At 46.4% G+C, this 16775-nt stretch overlaps 1 protein-coding gene across 3 annotated transcripts; it reads right to left on the reverse strand.

The window, feature by feature from the left end:
* Positions 1 to 3283: 3283 nt before the first annotated feature.
* Positions 3284 to 16775, reverse strand: LOC104050565 (killer cell lectin-like receptor subfamily G member 1). 3 transcript variants are annotated; one of them, XM_064462948.1, is made up of 6 exons: positions 16129 to 16775; positions 13503 to 13703; positions 7916 to 8008; positions 7005 to 7156; positions 4938 to 5041; positions 3284 to 3957 (listed from the first exon to the last, which is right to left on the reverse strand). In XM_064462948.1, the coding sequence occupies exons 2-6, from the start codon at positions 13636 to 13638 to the stop codon at positions 3846 to 3848; spliced, it is 597 nt and encodes a 198-aa protein (XP_064319018.1). In that variant the 5' UTR covers positions 13639 to 13703; positions 16129 to 16775; the 3' UTR covers positions 3284 to 3845. The 3 variants fall into 3 exon arrangements, with proteins under 3 accessions (XP_064319018.1, XP_064319028.1, XP_064319011.1); XM_064462958.1 differs by having other exon boundaries at positions 13521 to 13703; positions 16129 to 16760; XM_064462941.1 differs by lacking the exon at positions 13503 to 13703 and having other exon boundaries at positions 16129 to 16726.

A 16775-nucleotide genomic window follows, 5' to 3' on the forward strand; every position in this document is an offset into this window, starting at 1 on the left:
GATTCTCTGGCTTTACTAAAGTCCAGGTAGATGACACTTTACATTGGTTCTAACAGGCCGGGAGCCAGACTCATTGAACACAAACCTTACAAGAAAGAGGTACAGAAATGCATACAGCAGAGGAAGCTAGGGCTACTCTTTTGGCAAATGGCCACACTGCTCACAAGCAGCTCCTCATCATTAGGACCTTGGTCAAAAATGTGCTGTGTAGCCAAAAACTGAAATGTTTTCAGTCAGTTGAAGGGGGCAAGATTTTAAAGGCTTGGGATCCCAGTAGGTACTAATGAACATGTACAGATACCAAACTGATTTTAAAAATCTGCCTTCAAGCTGCCTGGCCTCCATCCCATTCCCAAGAGCAACTTGGGCCCCAGCAGCCTAATTTCAAGGGTCTCTGCATGGCCCATGTGGTTTGGCTTGTAGGTGGTGGCACAGACAAGGCACTGGCAATGAGTTTTCCCTCTCTCTCCTGCCACCTCCACCTGCTGTGAGTACAACTGAGAAGACCAACAGGCTTTCTAGAGCTTTGTTACTAGATTTTAAGTGGTTAGCTCTAAGCTCCTGAAGAAAACTCCTGCAAGGTGTTGGCCTGTGCAGGAGGAGAATGTGTTTTAGGGATATCTTTCCTGGATTCCTCTCAGTGAATCTCAAGTTCTGCCATTTGGCATAGCTCAAAGGGACAGGAGTCCCAGTTGTGCAAAAAGAGCATCAAGCATCCTGTATCTGAACCAAGAATCCCACTGCATTCACTGAGAGCACCACAGAAGTGCTGGATGGAAGGGCACTCTGGAAATTACCTAGTCCATCCTTTCACTTAAAGCAGGACTGCGGCTAACACTAGATCAGCTATGACTTTGTCAAGTCAAATCTTGAAAACTTCCAAGGATGGACAACCTACCATTTCTACAGTGATCTGATCCAGTGTTGCACTCATCTCTGGTGAAGACGTCTTTCCTCATGTCCAGTCTGAACTCCCCAAGCTGCAGTTGCAGGCATTGCCCTCTGTTATATCTTCTGCCCCTACCAAGAAAGGTTGTGTTCCAACATCCTTGTAACTGCCTTTTAAATAGCTGTAGGCACCTATTTAATCATTCCAACCTCCTCTTGGTCAGACTAAACAAGCCCAGCTCCCCCTGCCATTCCCTGTGTGTCATATGCTACGTTCTCCGACCAGTTGGTCGGAGTTGGTCCAGGTTGGATCCTCTCCAGTTACTCCACTTTCCTCTTGAACCTGGGCTCAGCAGACCAGACACAGTTCAGGTGCAGCCTCAGAAATGCCATGGAGAATGAGGATTGTAACTTACCTCGATCTGCTAGCCATGCTCCTCCACTATTCATTCATCGCTGCTTAGAGTTCATCCCAGAAGAACTTACTTCCAAAAAATTAGCATATATCAATCAACTATATCAACATGCTCTAGAGAGAAGATCAAAAGCTCTGCCAAAGATATTTGTTCAAGTGCTTTTCATGGAAATGAATATACTTGCTTCAGATCCCTTTACTACTGTGAAAACTTGAACCCACAGAGGAGACATGTGCTTTGTTAAAAGTAAAATCTGCAGCTGAAAATCCTTTCCCTTCAAATAACAGTCAACTTTTGAGGCAACCTAATGTATTTATCTATTTTACATTTCCAGAGCATCTCTTCAGGATGAGAGGCCGTGCTTGAAGAGCTCATCAGTAATGCATAATTACAGCATGCATTGCGCTCTAAAATCCTAGGGGAGGCAAAGCGGTTGCACTATTCACAAGATAGACTAGGCAAGCTCAGAGACATGCTCACCTCACCTACATGCATCATGATAACAGGAGAAGCTGTTTCTTCATTAGGGTTCTCCGGTAAAGTAAACACTAGGTTTCCTTCTCTAGATGCTATCACCATTTTGACAAAGCAGGCAGAAGCTACGGCATTATTTCATGGGGCCCGGCAACTTTCTGGGAGTCAGTGCCACCATCTTCTTTTGATATTGAACGGACTCTGGCACAGACAAAATGACTCACCCAAAGCAGCCCAGATACCCTGAGATGAAAACTCAGGGGTTTTAGCTCCTGGCACACTGCTTAAAATACAGTGGTTTTCTTGCAGTTTCCCCAGCTCTGACTGTTACAGGCATGGTGGGGTGCTTAGCTGCCTGCTGGGGTTAAACCATGACACATAGTCATTGAAAAGCAGACCTACCCTTGCTGGCAACATCCCACCTTAAGTCCCTCAGACCAGTGAGCTCTATATGAGGCTCAGCAGACATCTGCTTAGCTGAGTATGCTATGGTCTGTATTTTGTCTTCATCTGCCAATGATATATAACACATATTATATATACATTAATAAGATCTCCTCTCAGTCTTCTCTTCTTTAGGATAAACTGTCCCAGCCGTCTCGGCCTTTCCTCATATGTGAGATGCTTCAGTCTTCGTCATCTTTGTGACCCTTCGTTGGACTCCCCAGTATGTCCACGTTCTTTTATACCGGACACAGTACTCCAGGTGTGGCCTCACCAGTGCTGAGCAGAGGGGAAGGATCACCTCCCTCAACCTGCTGGCAATACTCTGTCTAATGCAGCCCAGGGTGCCATTTGCCTCCTTTGTAGTGAGGGCACGTTGCTAGCTCATGGTCAGCTTGGTGTTCCACAGGACACTAGGGCCTTTTCTGCAAAGCTTCTTTCCAGCTGGGTGATGCCCTGCATGTACTACTGCATGGGGTTGTCCCTGCCCAGGTGCTGGCTTTGACCTTCTCCTTGTTCAACTTCAGGAGGTTCCTGTCAGCCCATTTCTCCACCCTGTCTCTCCAGAACAAACACACACACCTCAGAACATCTACCATTAACCTGCTGATAATACTAAATTGGAATATGACATAAACATATGAGGATAAATAGGCTAAACTGGAAATTAATACATTTTCTCTTCCTTTGTTGGAACAAAATTGCTGGGTGGAAAAAAGAGTTTTCCAGGTGTGTGGAAATGAAACCTACTGTCCCACCCCTCCTGTTCACTGTGGCTTTATGCTGTTCACACTCTGAGCCTGTCTCTGCTCTATTTGAACTGAAAGCTCCTTGTAGTAAGGATTTGTCCACTGCTTCTTCTCTCTGCAGTACGAAACTGCAGAGGTGCAGAGGGAAACACATTCGTGGTTTGTCCAATAATATCAACATAATTAACTGTATTCCTTTGGCTCCAGAAGTCCAGCCTCTTGACTAGCTAGGTTGAAGTTGGCCAGTGAAACACAGCGTGCAGCTCGTTCCTTCCGACAGAGAGAAGTAATGACATAGGTACACACTCGTGGTCCAGTGCAGTATTGGAGGTTTATTTTCACTGCTGGATTTACAGAAGCTGTAGTCTCGTCTCACCCCCTTCTCCCTCACCCATAGCACTGGGATGCAAAAAGAGGGCCTGCCACTGGGATCTGTTTCTGGCAGTGAACAGCGGGCTTCGTTTTCCCGGTCCTGCTGGCACCAGACAATGGAGGCGCAGGGAATGGAAATGCAATCTGAGGCTCAGGAATGGAGGAAAATGGCCAGCTTACCCTCAAAGATCTGAAGACCCAGCATTTGTTGTGACAGAATTTTTGTTTGCCCTTATAGGACAAACACGGAAAGACTAGGGAGGGCAGGGAATATGTCCCAGGTCTCATGTGGTCACAAAAAAACCAGTAACCCAACAGATGTGGACTGAGCTATTACTGAGGATAAATCACCCTCCTGGGCAGCAAACCTGTCCCTGCAAAACACCTTTGTGAGGCTGTGGAAAGGGCAAGTCCTTGGTCTTGTATAGAGCTTTGGTTTGTAGGACAATGATCCACTTGTACCACTGACGAGATGGCTATGAGATGAAAATGCACGTGGGGTTCATCTAAGAGATTTCTCACAGATCCATGGAGCAGAGTATTCACAGCTGGAGGCCTGAAAGTGATCTTTCATCAGGACAACACAGTGTTGCACTGGGCTGTTAGAGAGGACCCTGCAAGAGACACGGAACAAAAGCAAGACTGACAGAAAATGCTGAGATCGTCTCCTGGAGGCAAGAAAGAAAAAAACATCTGATTTTGAAGGTGGAGCCCAGAGGAAGTGAAAGAACCCAACCTCCAAAGGGCAGCTCTTACAAAACAAAACATACACCAAAATACCTATCTCCCTGGAGATTACACATCTAAATAATATTGCCATTGTGGAACCCAAATCCGAACAAAACACAGACACAATGCCCTGCAGTGACCGTGATATTCCCCAGCATGAGAACAGCAGTGCTGAGAGTTTCGTGGAAAGATGATCACCTCCAAGGAGCCTGCAAGCACAGTAAGCTGGACTGAAGAAGGGAACTAGGCCAAATGCTTAGAGTACTGACCTACTGACAGTGAGATCTTGGGCGGGTTTCCTTGCTGGAGAGGTGTTAGAGACCACCGCGTGTTAACTGCCATAAAAAGGAAAGGGCCAGGCAAAGTTACTGGACCAAATCGCAATGTTTTCCCCTCATGTAGCATGCTGACTTTTGTCCAAGTAAATACTGAGCCAAATTTAAGGTTCTGACTTGGGTTGGCACCAGCAAAGCAGCAAAAGGCTGGGTCCTCACACCCGGTGACACCAGCGCTTGGCAGAATGGCTGCAAGGTGACTAAACCCAGTAAAGCCACAATGGACCATATGCTTTTCTGACTGAGCAGCTGTGTGGGCAGAAGAGGTAAATAATCCTTGGTCTGAGTATCTGGAGGGAAGCAGAGAGTGAGTTACTAACATTAACCCTGCTTTTCCCAGGTACATGCCTTCACAAGGTGCAGGGCAGTAGAAAGTAGGCCCTTTTGAGTTCAGTGCTGTACAGGTGACAGTAAGAAGAACATCTGCCCAGGAAGAAGGCTCCTGAGCTCTGCTGCAAGAACTGTGGGTGTTACGGAACACAAGGGGATCTGAATTAGTACTGTTGTTTGTAAAGCAGATTGAAACTCACTTGGTGCCACTGAATACAGAGCCATCTTCCCAAATCCAGCCAGAGCCTGTGCTGTTCCTCAGTCCAATCCAGAAACACCCTGTTTGAATACTCTTGAACAGGTCCTAGAAATGGTGACAGATTACAAAAAGACTAACAGCAGCCAGCCTGAAAATGGGGGTAAGGATAAGTAAAGAGAACAGAGAGCAAGATGCGTCCCCTCGCCTGACTGTTCCATAAGTGGCTGACAATACAGCTTCTCCACACCTTCTAATCAGGATGACCAGCCCTGCAGATCATGCCTGGAATAACAGCTATGTGTACACTCACAAGGAAGTAAGCGTGCTTTCAAGGGTCCTGGGCAGATCCTCCAAAGGATATTTCTCAGGGCAAGATACATGAACCAACTGCATCTGTCTCCTGGAGTTCCCTACACAGAGCTTTATGTAGGAACGTATGCTATTAGTATTGATATTAATACTCTACCATGAAGCTAGCTAGCAAGCTAATACAAAGTATTAACAATCAAAGGTAAAAGTCAGGTCAGGGCAGGAAGTGCAAGCACTGACAAATCTGTGTAAAGAGCCCAGGACCAAAGCGCATTAAATTTTATAAGAACTTTCCTCCTACATGTTTTCAATGTTCATTTCCTTTTGCCTAACCTTTAACTCTTGCTTACTGTTAAAAGGTGAAGGCTGCCACAGAAACTCAGCCCTGAAGTAAATTCTTTTCCTCCTTGCCATCCTGCCCCCTCCCCCCCCCCAAAAAAAAAAAAAAAGAAAGACAAAGACAAAAGAGAGAAGTTTGTCTTGTCCACATTTGCAATGAAACTCAACAGTAACCTTTCACGGGTATGGATGGGCCCCATCCTTATCTCCTGCTGCCATAAACAAAGCTTCAGAGCAGACTTCTTCACACAGAAGCAGTAACAAAGCCGGCTTGGTGAAGTGGTGGGAATAGGAGTAGATTGAGGAACTCCTGAGTGTAGCTGGTGGTTTGGAGGTTGACTGTGCTTCTCCGGCAAAGGGAGTTTGAACAGCCACAGCCCGTGCAGCACAGGGCATGGATAGCTAGGAAAGTCTTGCTTATGTGGGGAAGTCTGAGCAGGGATAATGGGTAACACACTGGCAGCAGAGGCAGTAGTAAGAAAGCAGCCAGACCAGGGAGGCTTTCTTCACTCAGAGAAATGGGTAATCTGGGGAAGATGAGTATTTCTCAAGGAATCAGGATTTGCCTGAGAAAATGTGTCAGCATGGTACATATTCCCAGTTGGGCAGAGACTCGGCTTTGTAAGCCCCCCCAGAACATCATACAATGCAACTTCTGTCCAGGGACTGGAAGCTGTCCATGTTCATCGGACCTGAGCTAATATGCCCTGGCTTGCACAAAACCAGATCAAGTACTTCTGCTCTACTTATGCAGACAAGCCTCACCTCCCTAGTGATCAGCTCTACCCATTTCTTTAGCGGTCATACCCTGCCCCCAGTGAGCACCTGCTGGAAAATGAGCAGTGGAACAGATGGTTTCTGATTTCAGCAGCACAACTGAGGTTTTTTGGCAGAGAGAGGAAGCAAGCATCGAAAACAGACTGAGAAAGAAATACCCATGCGTGAACACAGGCAGTGGCAAGGGTCACTGAGCAGGAGAAGCTGGAGCAGCTGCAGGGAGGAGAGGCATCACTTTTGCAAAGGAAACACTTCTGAAGAGTGGGGATGTATTGGTTTGTAGGCAGTGAGTACAGAGACTGCACAGTGCCAGACTTTTCCTGTAATCATTCAGCCTTGTTGGGGCTAGGAGGGGAGGTGGAGAGAGGCATTGGAGAAGGCTGTCTCCCAACATCCTTCCTACTATGATTCTGAGTAGCTGACAGTGACCCTCACCTCTCCCTTCTCCCCTTTGCTTCTTTGCCTGCTGGGAACTGCCAAGGCGCATACTGAAACTGGAAGTGCACTATAACATCACAGTCATAAATCCTTCCTCTCCTTTAAAGTCAAAATATTGCTAGAGTGACAGCACTGCTTGGGTGTCAGTCACTGAGGTATCTCAAGGAAATGGAACAAGATCCTCAAAGAATAAGAAAGCCATTACCATTTCACTGGTATCGCTGATCACCAGGAGATCAGCTCCCTGTGCCCAGCAGGATTTCTGGCTGGAGTGCCAGTCCTTCTTCTCCTTGGAGAAGGTGTAGCAGCTCCATCTGTAGGCTATCCACTGCTCAGGGCAGCGTGAGTGGGAGTCACCTGTAAAGAAATCAAAATACTGGATTGTCTCTACCATTAGCCAACAGAAAAACACTTGTCAGCAAGGACCTACTGCAAAGCAACTCTTCTGGATAGTTGCAATGCACAAAGCACAAGTCAGGATACACATCTAAAAATAACAAAGTATGAATACTGAACTTCACATCCTCTGTGCTATTTCCAAATCTTTACACAAGAGTCACAGGCGCTCTAATGCTTGTGCAACACCCCCTCCCCTCCCTGGGTTTCCTCTGAACTACCCAGATACCTGAGAACCAAAATTAGCTATGTGAAAGCAGACAACACTCTGGGTGTGCAAAAAGTAAGGGAAAAAATTACATCATTCTGTAGGTACAGTGTGATAATGTCACACATCAGGTGAACAGATTTTAAGCAGCAAACAGTAGGCCCTCCCACATGGTCTAGCACCTTCTGCATGCCTGCAAAAGTGTTATAGACCTTGCACATTTGCTCTACAGTTACCACTATAATTACAGCAGGCAAGTCTACAAAAACTTTTCAATATGTTTCACTGTTCTCTGCCACAGGTTCTGAAATGGGTTGCCTGGGGCCTGCACAATGAACATATTCTTCAAAATATTCTGGATAGGCAGTGAATACTTAAGACTGGTAGGAACCTAGAACAGCTTCTGGTTTAACCCTCTGTAATGGAGTTCAGGATCTGAGCTCCTGTGCTTAGAGGAGTCTCAGGTACTTTGCTCTTGGTTGCTCACCCTCAGCACCCCTTTGTGTACTTACTCATCTTCCAAGTCAAAGCAATCGCTAGGGAGATGCTCAGTATCCCAAAGCCTATAGCCAAGCCCAGCACAACTGCTGGCCACAGACAAGGAGCTGTAAAAGAGAAAAGAAACCGTAGTGCACAGGAGCCACATGAAAACTGATGGTGGTTTTACATGGTTTGCTTGTGTCCTGGGCATTTCCATAAGGAACTGAACCATTTAGAGCATCTCTGTCTGTCCATGACTGCACATTGCTGCCATCACTGTCCCTGCTCAGCCTCCCCAGGGCCTCCCCACGTTCCTGTCCACCAGCCCAGGCACACACTTCAGCTCAGCCGGGAGCCGTCAGTGAGCAGTCCCTGCCTGAGCTTCCCAGGAGGTGTACCTGTCTTCAGGTCAGCCACAGCTCTTCCCCTGCAGGGCCACAGAGCCAGATGGTCCAGCCCCTGCAGCAGCAGACCCCAGGAGAGGAAGCACCTGCCCCAAGTTAGCCAGAGTCCCCCAAGCACCACATGACACCGCTTGCTGGCAGAAACCTCCCAGTAAACCTGCTCAGCATTGAAGCTTGGGGTGGAAACACAGAGATGCATTGCCACAGCCACCATGTTCCAGCTTAAATGCAAAAAGAAACCCAAGACCTTTCCCCCAGCTCTCTCATCAAGAGCAACAGGTTTAACCTCAGCATCCTGTTCACAGACTTACACACACAGTCATGTAACATCTTCCTAGGACACTCAGTCTTATGCTCTCATCCGCCTCTCCAGTGTTGGGGTGGCAGGATGGGATGGCCAGCCTTGAAGACCTTGGGATGCCACTCCACACTTTTACCACCACCAGGGGCAGAAAGGGACTCTTTGGGGCAACCTCCACTGTAGCCCAGCACAGCTTTCTTTCAAAGGGTAGGGAAGAACTGCCATGTAGAGGTCTGCTCATGTGTAGCAGGATCCATTAGCCTCCAGGCTACACCTTGCTTTCCCATTGTCATCTCCTGGAGCTGAGAGGCATTCACTTTCCATAAGCTGTTCAAAATCTCTGCACTAAAATGTCCTCTCCCCCAGGTTGAGGAGGGGATGACGCTTACTGCCATGGATGAGCTCCAGGGGAGTTTGGTTTGCTTGTTTTATTAATCCCAGTATGACAGCTGCATAGACAATAGGACTTTCTCAGAAGCACTATCTGTGCAGCTAATGGTTACCGATGTTGAGGAATCCAGGATTTCCCTGTGCTTCTCCCTTAAACTTACATACCACATCCTGCTCCTGTGGTGCTCCAGAGTCTTCTGCCCAAATCCAGCAGGAAAGTCCCTGGTGGAGCTCATGAAATCTGACGTGCTTCTCTTTCAGTCCTACCACAAGACCCCAAGAAACATACCTGTACTCCATAAAAAGGCTAGGAGTCTAAGGAGTAATACGGAGGGAGGGGAAGGCTAGCTTTAGCCAAAGACACTACCACAGCAAGTACATTGAAAACTTGGTAGAAGAAGGGCTGTGAGTAGGATGTCATAGCAATAGGATACAAAATACAGAAGGAAGATAGAAGGGGCTGTTCTCTGCTCAAGTAAAATTACAGTCAAATTAGGTTAAGTAACTAACTGCATCAAGAGGTAACAGTAACAGCAACCCCACAGACCAAGCAAATACTACTAAATGCATCGGACTGGAATTATATGCCAGGCAAGGATGCTGACAGCACTCATGAACCAGCAAAAGGACCAGATCAACCATGAGGCAAGCACGGTGACAACAAGAAGCATCAATTAATCACATTAAATTAAGCAAATGCCATGTCAGGGCATGATGAGGGACTGAATGCTTAGACACTGTCAATAGGCACCTCGCAGAGCGACAGGCCAAGAAACATAAAAAGTGAAGCAGCTCGTGACTGCCCTGAGCTGTGCTCAGGCCACCCGGCTCACCATGGCTTCATCTAGCAGCTTCGCTGCTGCAGTGAGCACAATGCACCGAGATTTAGCAGAGCCAAAACCCACCACCCCCAACAACAACAACAAAAGGCACTGTGGTATAATAATTTCAAAATGGGAACCACAGAAAAATGAGGAAATCTGTCAAAAGGAAATTAAAAGTGATGCCTAAAAGAATAAAATATTTATAAGCAGTAGGGGAGACTTTCTTTAGGATCTCTCAGCAGAGGATGAAAACAAATGCACATCACATATCAGGAATATTGTGGGAAGGACAAAGAAAGCCAGCACTAAAACAGAAAAGTAAGGCACTTCACTTAAAAACAAGGATGCATCTTTCAATTATGGATGCTTTGTCCAAATACAGAAAGTAGATCAGATGAATAAATTCATAAAAATTCATTATTTTGATCTTAGAGAGGTTTGCAGGCTCACTCGTTTTAAGACCAGTTTCTGGTTTATAGAAATGTATTTAGACCTGCGGTTTTGGCTAAAAGAAGTTTCTAAGGTAACAAGAGGGAGCATGACAGAGCTTCATTGCAAGCATCATTCTTCTGGTAGAAAGATCTCTCCTAAAGTAAAAGTTTTGTCATGTTTCCCATAGCTTGGAGGATCTTCTAGCTGCCCCACTTGTAGTTAAAAATACCAACATTTATTTATTTTTTAATCATTCTTAAAGAACAAAAGCCCATCTCTTTTCAGTTACTAAGTACAGAAAGACTTTTCACTTACAACCTACTCCTCAGCTTCATGCAAGAGGACAATGGGAGAACTGAAGGACTTGACTGGGTAGCTGTTCTCTCTGCCTGCTCTCTATTCCTCTTGAAGGTCACCCTTGTATGTCTGGTGACATGGGTTTTGCCATCAGATTAAGCCTCAAGAGAATGGAATCAGCCTGAGGTTAAGGGGTAGGATGGAGCTGTTTCTCTGCAGATTACAACTGAAAACTAAATAAAATGGGATAAATATCTGTTGAAACATAATTCTTTGTTCTAAGACCACATTTCTGAGGATTTGTACTTCTGTTTTCTTTCCTCTCTTGCCTCTCAAAGAAGCTATCTCCTGCATCCTCCAGGCCGCTGTTCCAGCTTTTAGGGAAAACTACTTCCAGGACAAGGTAACTGGGATGACGGTGAAACAGTTAATCCTTAAATGTCAGCACTGGGCATCCGAGCTGATGCCTCCTGGCAATGAACAGAGCAGTTCACCCTCTGTTGTTTCAAACCCACTGCAGAAAAAGGGAACCGACTTGACTCAGCATCAAAACAAAATCCCAGGACACCTCCACAACTAGAGCAGTAGGAGAGTTCACTTCAGTTCTTAAAATTGAAAAAGTATGCCATTAGGAAAAAAAAAGAGAGTGAAGAGGGCAAGTCACATTGAAGTGTTCAAGGGTAATTCGAGCCTCATGAGACTGCAGATATCAACCCAGGGAAGTGGAATAAAAAAATTTCATAAATCGGGATTTTTGCCCCTTGCAAAAGGGAGTCCCTGCAGTTCTCCCTTTTTAAAACAGGTTCAGGGGTTTGTGCTTGATCCTCAGTCCCTAGAGCACATGCAAAGCTCTTCTAGAAGATGAAGGGAGAAGGACTTGGGATGAGTTTGAAACCAAGGAGGGAAATCTGAATAAATCATCCAGAAATATTTCCATGCAGTAGTCTGAGTGGAAGTGTCTCCCCAGGGGAAAGGAGAAGTGGACTGGTGGACATTTAGCATAAATATCCAATGTTACAACTTTCCAGTGTAGAAGATGCCCAGTTAGATCTGTCAGTGCTCTGGAGAAATGACTGTGATACACTGCATTCTTCTGCAAGCAACGTGACACAATATTTTTAGGTTTGAGAGACCAGATTCCGTTCAAAAACGAAAGCTGTTAGCATTGTATGATTCAAGTCTCCTAGGACAGTGTGAAGAATGTCATTGCGGTGTCCCAAATAGCTCCCCTCAGCTCCTGCCTACACCAGTGTAGGAGCAGCATGACTACCTCAGGCCAGGGAAGAGGATTTGAGAAACGAGGATCCTGTCCTTGGCTGTGGCTCAGACCTGGTATCGCTGTTACTGCAAGCATGCCACACAGGCTAACACTGTCTTAAGTGACTGCTGGACTGACATTTTGGTAGTGTGGAATACCTAAGGCCCTCTGGAAGCCAAACAGAAGACAGGCAGGGCAACTCTTCTTTTTCAAGGAGTCCAGGAATGCCAAAAACTGTTGGTTTGACCAGGGGACTGATCTACATACACCTGTGATGCTGAGTCACAGGGATGACTTGGTAACAAGGGTGTGCATTTGAAAGCAGAGATGAAACACTTGAGACCACATCCCTCAGAAGTGGTGGAGGTGAAGACAAAGTTGAACATAAAGATCTTTTAAAGAAAGGTACTTAAACTGCATTCCTTAGGGACTCCTCACACGCAGAAGAGATCTGGGAAATAATCGTATAATATGCGCATAATATGTGTTCAAAGATCAGCTTCCTTATTTTAGGCCCTCTGATTTCAGCTCAAAAAGATGAGGGTACATAAAGGAATTTGGAGAGGATGAATATTAAAAAGAAAACAGCAAACATCTCAAGAGGGCATTGGGTAATCTCTACCTCCAACAGGGTAGGAGTGAACACAAATGGCAGGGAATGAAGGGATGTCTCTGTGTTTTCTGATGCAACAGAAAACATCATTTGTGACAAAAAAGACATGCAAAAGCAAGACTGCCTCCCAAGCAGATGGAGTGTGATTACCAGATAGGAACTTGGGGGTTTCTGTGCTGGCTTTGTTCCCATAGTGCAGCAAGTGACCAGGCAGCAGTAACAGCCACAGATGTATGCAGCTATTCTGATCAGGGCACAGAAATCTCATACCCCAGAGCAAGGGCCCCCTTTGCTGTAACAGCTCTGAAAACAAGCTAAGGTCAACCATTAGTGTTGCAGCCAATGCAACACAACTCATCTAAAGCACACGGACATTTAGAGGAAAAGTAATCATCTCATGGGAAGTAGACACTTACAAAGAATGATCATCAATGCAAAATCTCACTCTTGTAAGGTGGTATTTCTCAACTAAGCAGCCAGAGAAATTGCTCATTGTGACATTTGCAAGGCCTGACCAGGAGGAATTGAGTGGAAATAAGGGAAGATAAAATTTAAGGAAAGCACTAAGAAAATCTTCCTGGTACTAAAGTGCCCTGCAGATCTGTCTCAAAGCAAAAGCTGAAAATTTGCTCACTGAGAGGTATGTAAAACTAGAACAGAGAAAACAGAGGAAAAAATGTATCACAAAGAATCCTGCAGAGCCCCACGGGAAAGAGACTGGATGATCTCATATGCCTCCTCTGTCTCTGATCTCTGAACAATATATGCCTCTAATTTATCTGTACTCACATCTCCCCTGCCCTTCAAAGAACTATTGCTGACAATCTCTTAGTGCTGACAAGCAAACAACTTTAAAACTGCAGATCTCTTTCAGAGAAAAGGATGCCTGGGTTGAATGCCCAGGAGTAAACACTGAAAGGCATCTGACAGAGAGAGAGAGGGGAACAATGCTGGGTCGGCTTTTATCACAGTAAAATACTCACAGTAATTTTAGGAAAAAAGCAACAGCACCATGAGCTGGTACAAAAAGTCAGTGGCCAGCTCAGAGTGGTTTTGTTAGAACTTGCTTTTGCTTGAAATAAAATCTTTTGTTGACCTACCTTGTCCAGCTTCCTTACCTCTCCTTTCCCGTCCAGCTTTGGCCCTTGACAGAGGAGTCTGAGAGAATTTGACAGAAGTATAAATTATTTCCTCGCTCGCTTCGGCTGCAGAAGTTTCTGATCTGCTTCCCTCCATGCCAAAGCAAGGAGTGCATATGACAAGATGTTTCGATCAGGCTGTTGAGCGACAGGGCTCGATGCCTGTGAAACAGGAAACCTGAGGCTACATTCAGAAGATAAGAAATGTGAAGTTGCAACCTCTGTCTCCAGCTGATCAAAATAACCAAATTTACAACGGAATGGAGAGCAGTGGAAGTGCAACAACTTCCATTTCCTATCCTGATGAATGATGTCTTAAAAACAGCCGTTAGTGGAAGAGGTGATTAATCACATGGTATTCTAATTGTTGCTAGTGCAAGAGGCTGTGATTATACTGATGTAGTAACTGTGAGAAAGTGCGTTGCTCTGAAGAGCTCCCTTTCAGGACAGAAGCAGTTGGATAGCAAGAGCACAAGGTAAAAAAGGTGAATAGCGAGACTACAAGGTGAAAAGTGGGATAAGCAATGGCTACAGCAAACTGGCAGCCCAACTACTATCAAAAGGGAAGTAGAAGTGGACAGGATGGGTTTGAGAAGGAAGTCTTGTGAGCTTTAGACACTTCTGCTAGGAACTCTTTCTACACCCAACACCCAGAGTGAATGTGCTTGAGGCACAGGCAGGCACTAAGAGCTGGCAACCCTTAAGACCCTCTGAGTCAGCATCTCAACAGCATCAGTACAAAAGAGATATGGACATACTTGGGAGAGTCTAGCAAAGGGCCACAGAGATGATGACAGGACTGGAGCATCTCTCTTATAGGAAAGGCTGAGAGATCCGGGACTGTTTAGCCTGGAGAAGAGATGTCTTGGGGATGATCTTATTAATATGTATAAATACCTGAAGGGAGAGTACAAGAAGAGCCAGGCTCTTTTCAGTGGTGCCGAATGACAGGACCAGAGGCAATGAGCACAAACTGAAAGAGAGGAGGTTCCCTCTGAATATTAGGAAGCGTTTTTTTCTGTGAGAGTGATTGAACACTGGCACAGGTTGGCCAGTGAGCTTGTGGGGTCTCACTCCATAGACAGTCAGGTGGGCACAGTCCTGGGTAACTGGCTGTAGGTGGCCCTGCTTGAGCAGGGGTTTGGACCCAAAGACCATGAGAGGTCCCTACCAGCCTCAACCATTCTGTGACTCTGTGGTCAGCAATAACAGGAAAGGATTGTTTTCTTCTCAAGTAGTGAAGATTGACCACTGATGAGAATGGTGGGGAGTACTGACGCTTCTAGAATCCTGAGAAACCTCTTATCTGCATGGTTGGCTGATTTTTATTTTGATCCAGATTCTGATCCCTTCCAGTTCATACTGAGATTGAGGATGTTTGCCAGGCTTGGGGTGCACATCTTCCTTACTGGTACAGTTCATTTACAAGAACTGCCCAGGCATTCTCAAGACAGGGATGATTGCTCCTCATCCTGGTGACATCATGTACATTTGAGAAGTGACTGTCCACGAGGATGCTTAGTTTGATGTAGAGTGTTGTGGCCGATTTGTTACAATGCATATGTCTAGGAAGGCACAGATTAGATATTTCTACAAATTTCTCCATCCACACTTCCCTCTAAGGGTGGCACATTGCACGCACAAGATTCCTTCCAAACCTGGGTAGGGCCTGTAGACAGCAAGACAGGGAGACTGTACTTGAAAGGAAGGGGGAGGCCAAAGACAGCAGGGCAACACAAGAGGAGGGAAGTCTCTCCTGAATGCTTTGAATGGATATTAGAGAAGTCAAAACAGAGCTGTCAAGGCTAGAGAGGGAGAACTTGCCATAGTCATGATGAGAGCTTAGCTGGGAATACAATCTGTGTGGCTGGAAAGGAACCAACAATATTCAGACACTGTTTAAGTGCCCAGACAAAGGGGAAAAGACTGCAACCAAAGCACTGCAGGCTGCCTGCAGGGCCAGTGTGACCACAAAGATGGCGTTATTTGTGGACAAGTGGAGAAGCAAAGGCTGGCAGGGAAGAAATCAAGAACTCTGTTTTGATGTGTTTTACCATTTTCTCTCAAACATCAGCAAGAAGTCGAGTTCTTAGTTTGGACAGGAAATAGAGAGGAAGTAATTGCATCGTAGGGAGGGTACGCAGGCAACACACCAGTAATAGCCAAGTGTCAATGAACATAAATCTGACCTCTGCAGCTGAGATACCTGTCTGTGCCATACTCCCAGTGGAATCAGCAGTAGGGCACAAATCACAGCAGGATCAGTTTTCCAGAAGCCAACAATGCCCCTTCCCAGTGCCTCTCTATGGAAGCAGCATACAGTAGGGAAGCCTCCCAGTCCCCTCTCAAACAAGCAGCTTCTCTAGTATGTTGACAAATTCACTAAATCCAGCTTTTTTTTCTTAACTAAAAGATGCAAAGGCCTCAGAGCTCTGGCAAAGAACATCTGCCCTTCCAATAAAAGCCCTGGAAAGTGGACTCCCTTACCATAAACCATGGGGCAGGCATGACTTAAGAAATGCCCTTTAAAAACGCCAGTCTCAAACTAGCTTTATTAATCATACTTAAGATGCTCAAGTCCACCAACCTTGTGCATGACCAGCTGGACCTGGGATTCCTCTGCAGTGGCAAAACTTAGAGGAGCTGGAGGAGGCACCTTTATTCCTAAGTATAGCAAAACACTGTGCCGGGCGATATGAGAAGGATAACGGCAGGTACAAAGCAGTTTTATGGAGAACGGTCTCCCTCGCTTGCTTCACAAGAAGCCACTCTGGAGGTACACGGTGTGGGGGGAGCGGTAAGACCCGAGGGCAACGACGGCCTTCGACCGAGGGCGCGTGGGGGACGGCAGGCAAGGGCTCCATCAGGCTGGGAAGCCTCTCATGGCTGGCTGCAGGGGGCCCGAACCCATGCCAGGGTCACAGGTGACAGTTCGGCTTCGAGGCGGACAAGTGACAACGTAGTTGGACGAGGGTACTGCCGCACAGGTCGGCGGGACCCGACAACAGCACCAACAGCCTATGCGCGCTTTCCAACGGAGGGGCGGGGCGGGGCCATGGGCGGGACGCGCCTCTCCGCCATTGGGCGAGCGGCTCCCGCCTCGAGCAGTGCTTGGCAGTGGCTCTCGGGTGGGCGGGGTTAGGCGGCAGGCGCTGCGGGGCTCTTTCCTGAGGGCGCTAGTCTTTCATCAGAAGAGAAGCGAGAGGAGGTGGGATCTCCACCCTTTTATCACTG

The sequence above is a fragment of the Phalacrocorax carbo genome, chromosome 1 (assembly GCF_963921805.1).
Source record: "Phalacrocorax carbo chromosome 1, bPhaCar2.1, whole genome shotgun sequence".
Taxonomy (NCBI): domain Eukaryota; kingdom Metazoa; phylum Chordata; class Aves; order Suliformes; family Phalacrocoracidae; genus Phalacrocorax; species Phalacrocorax carbo.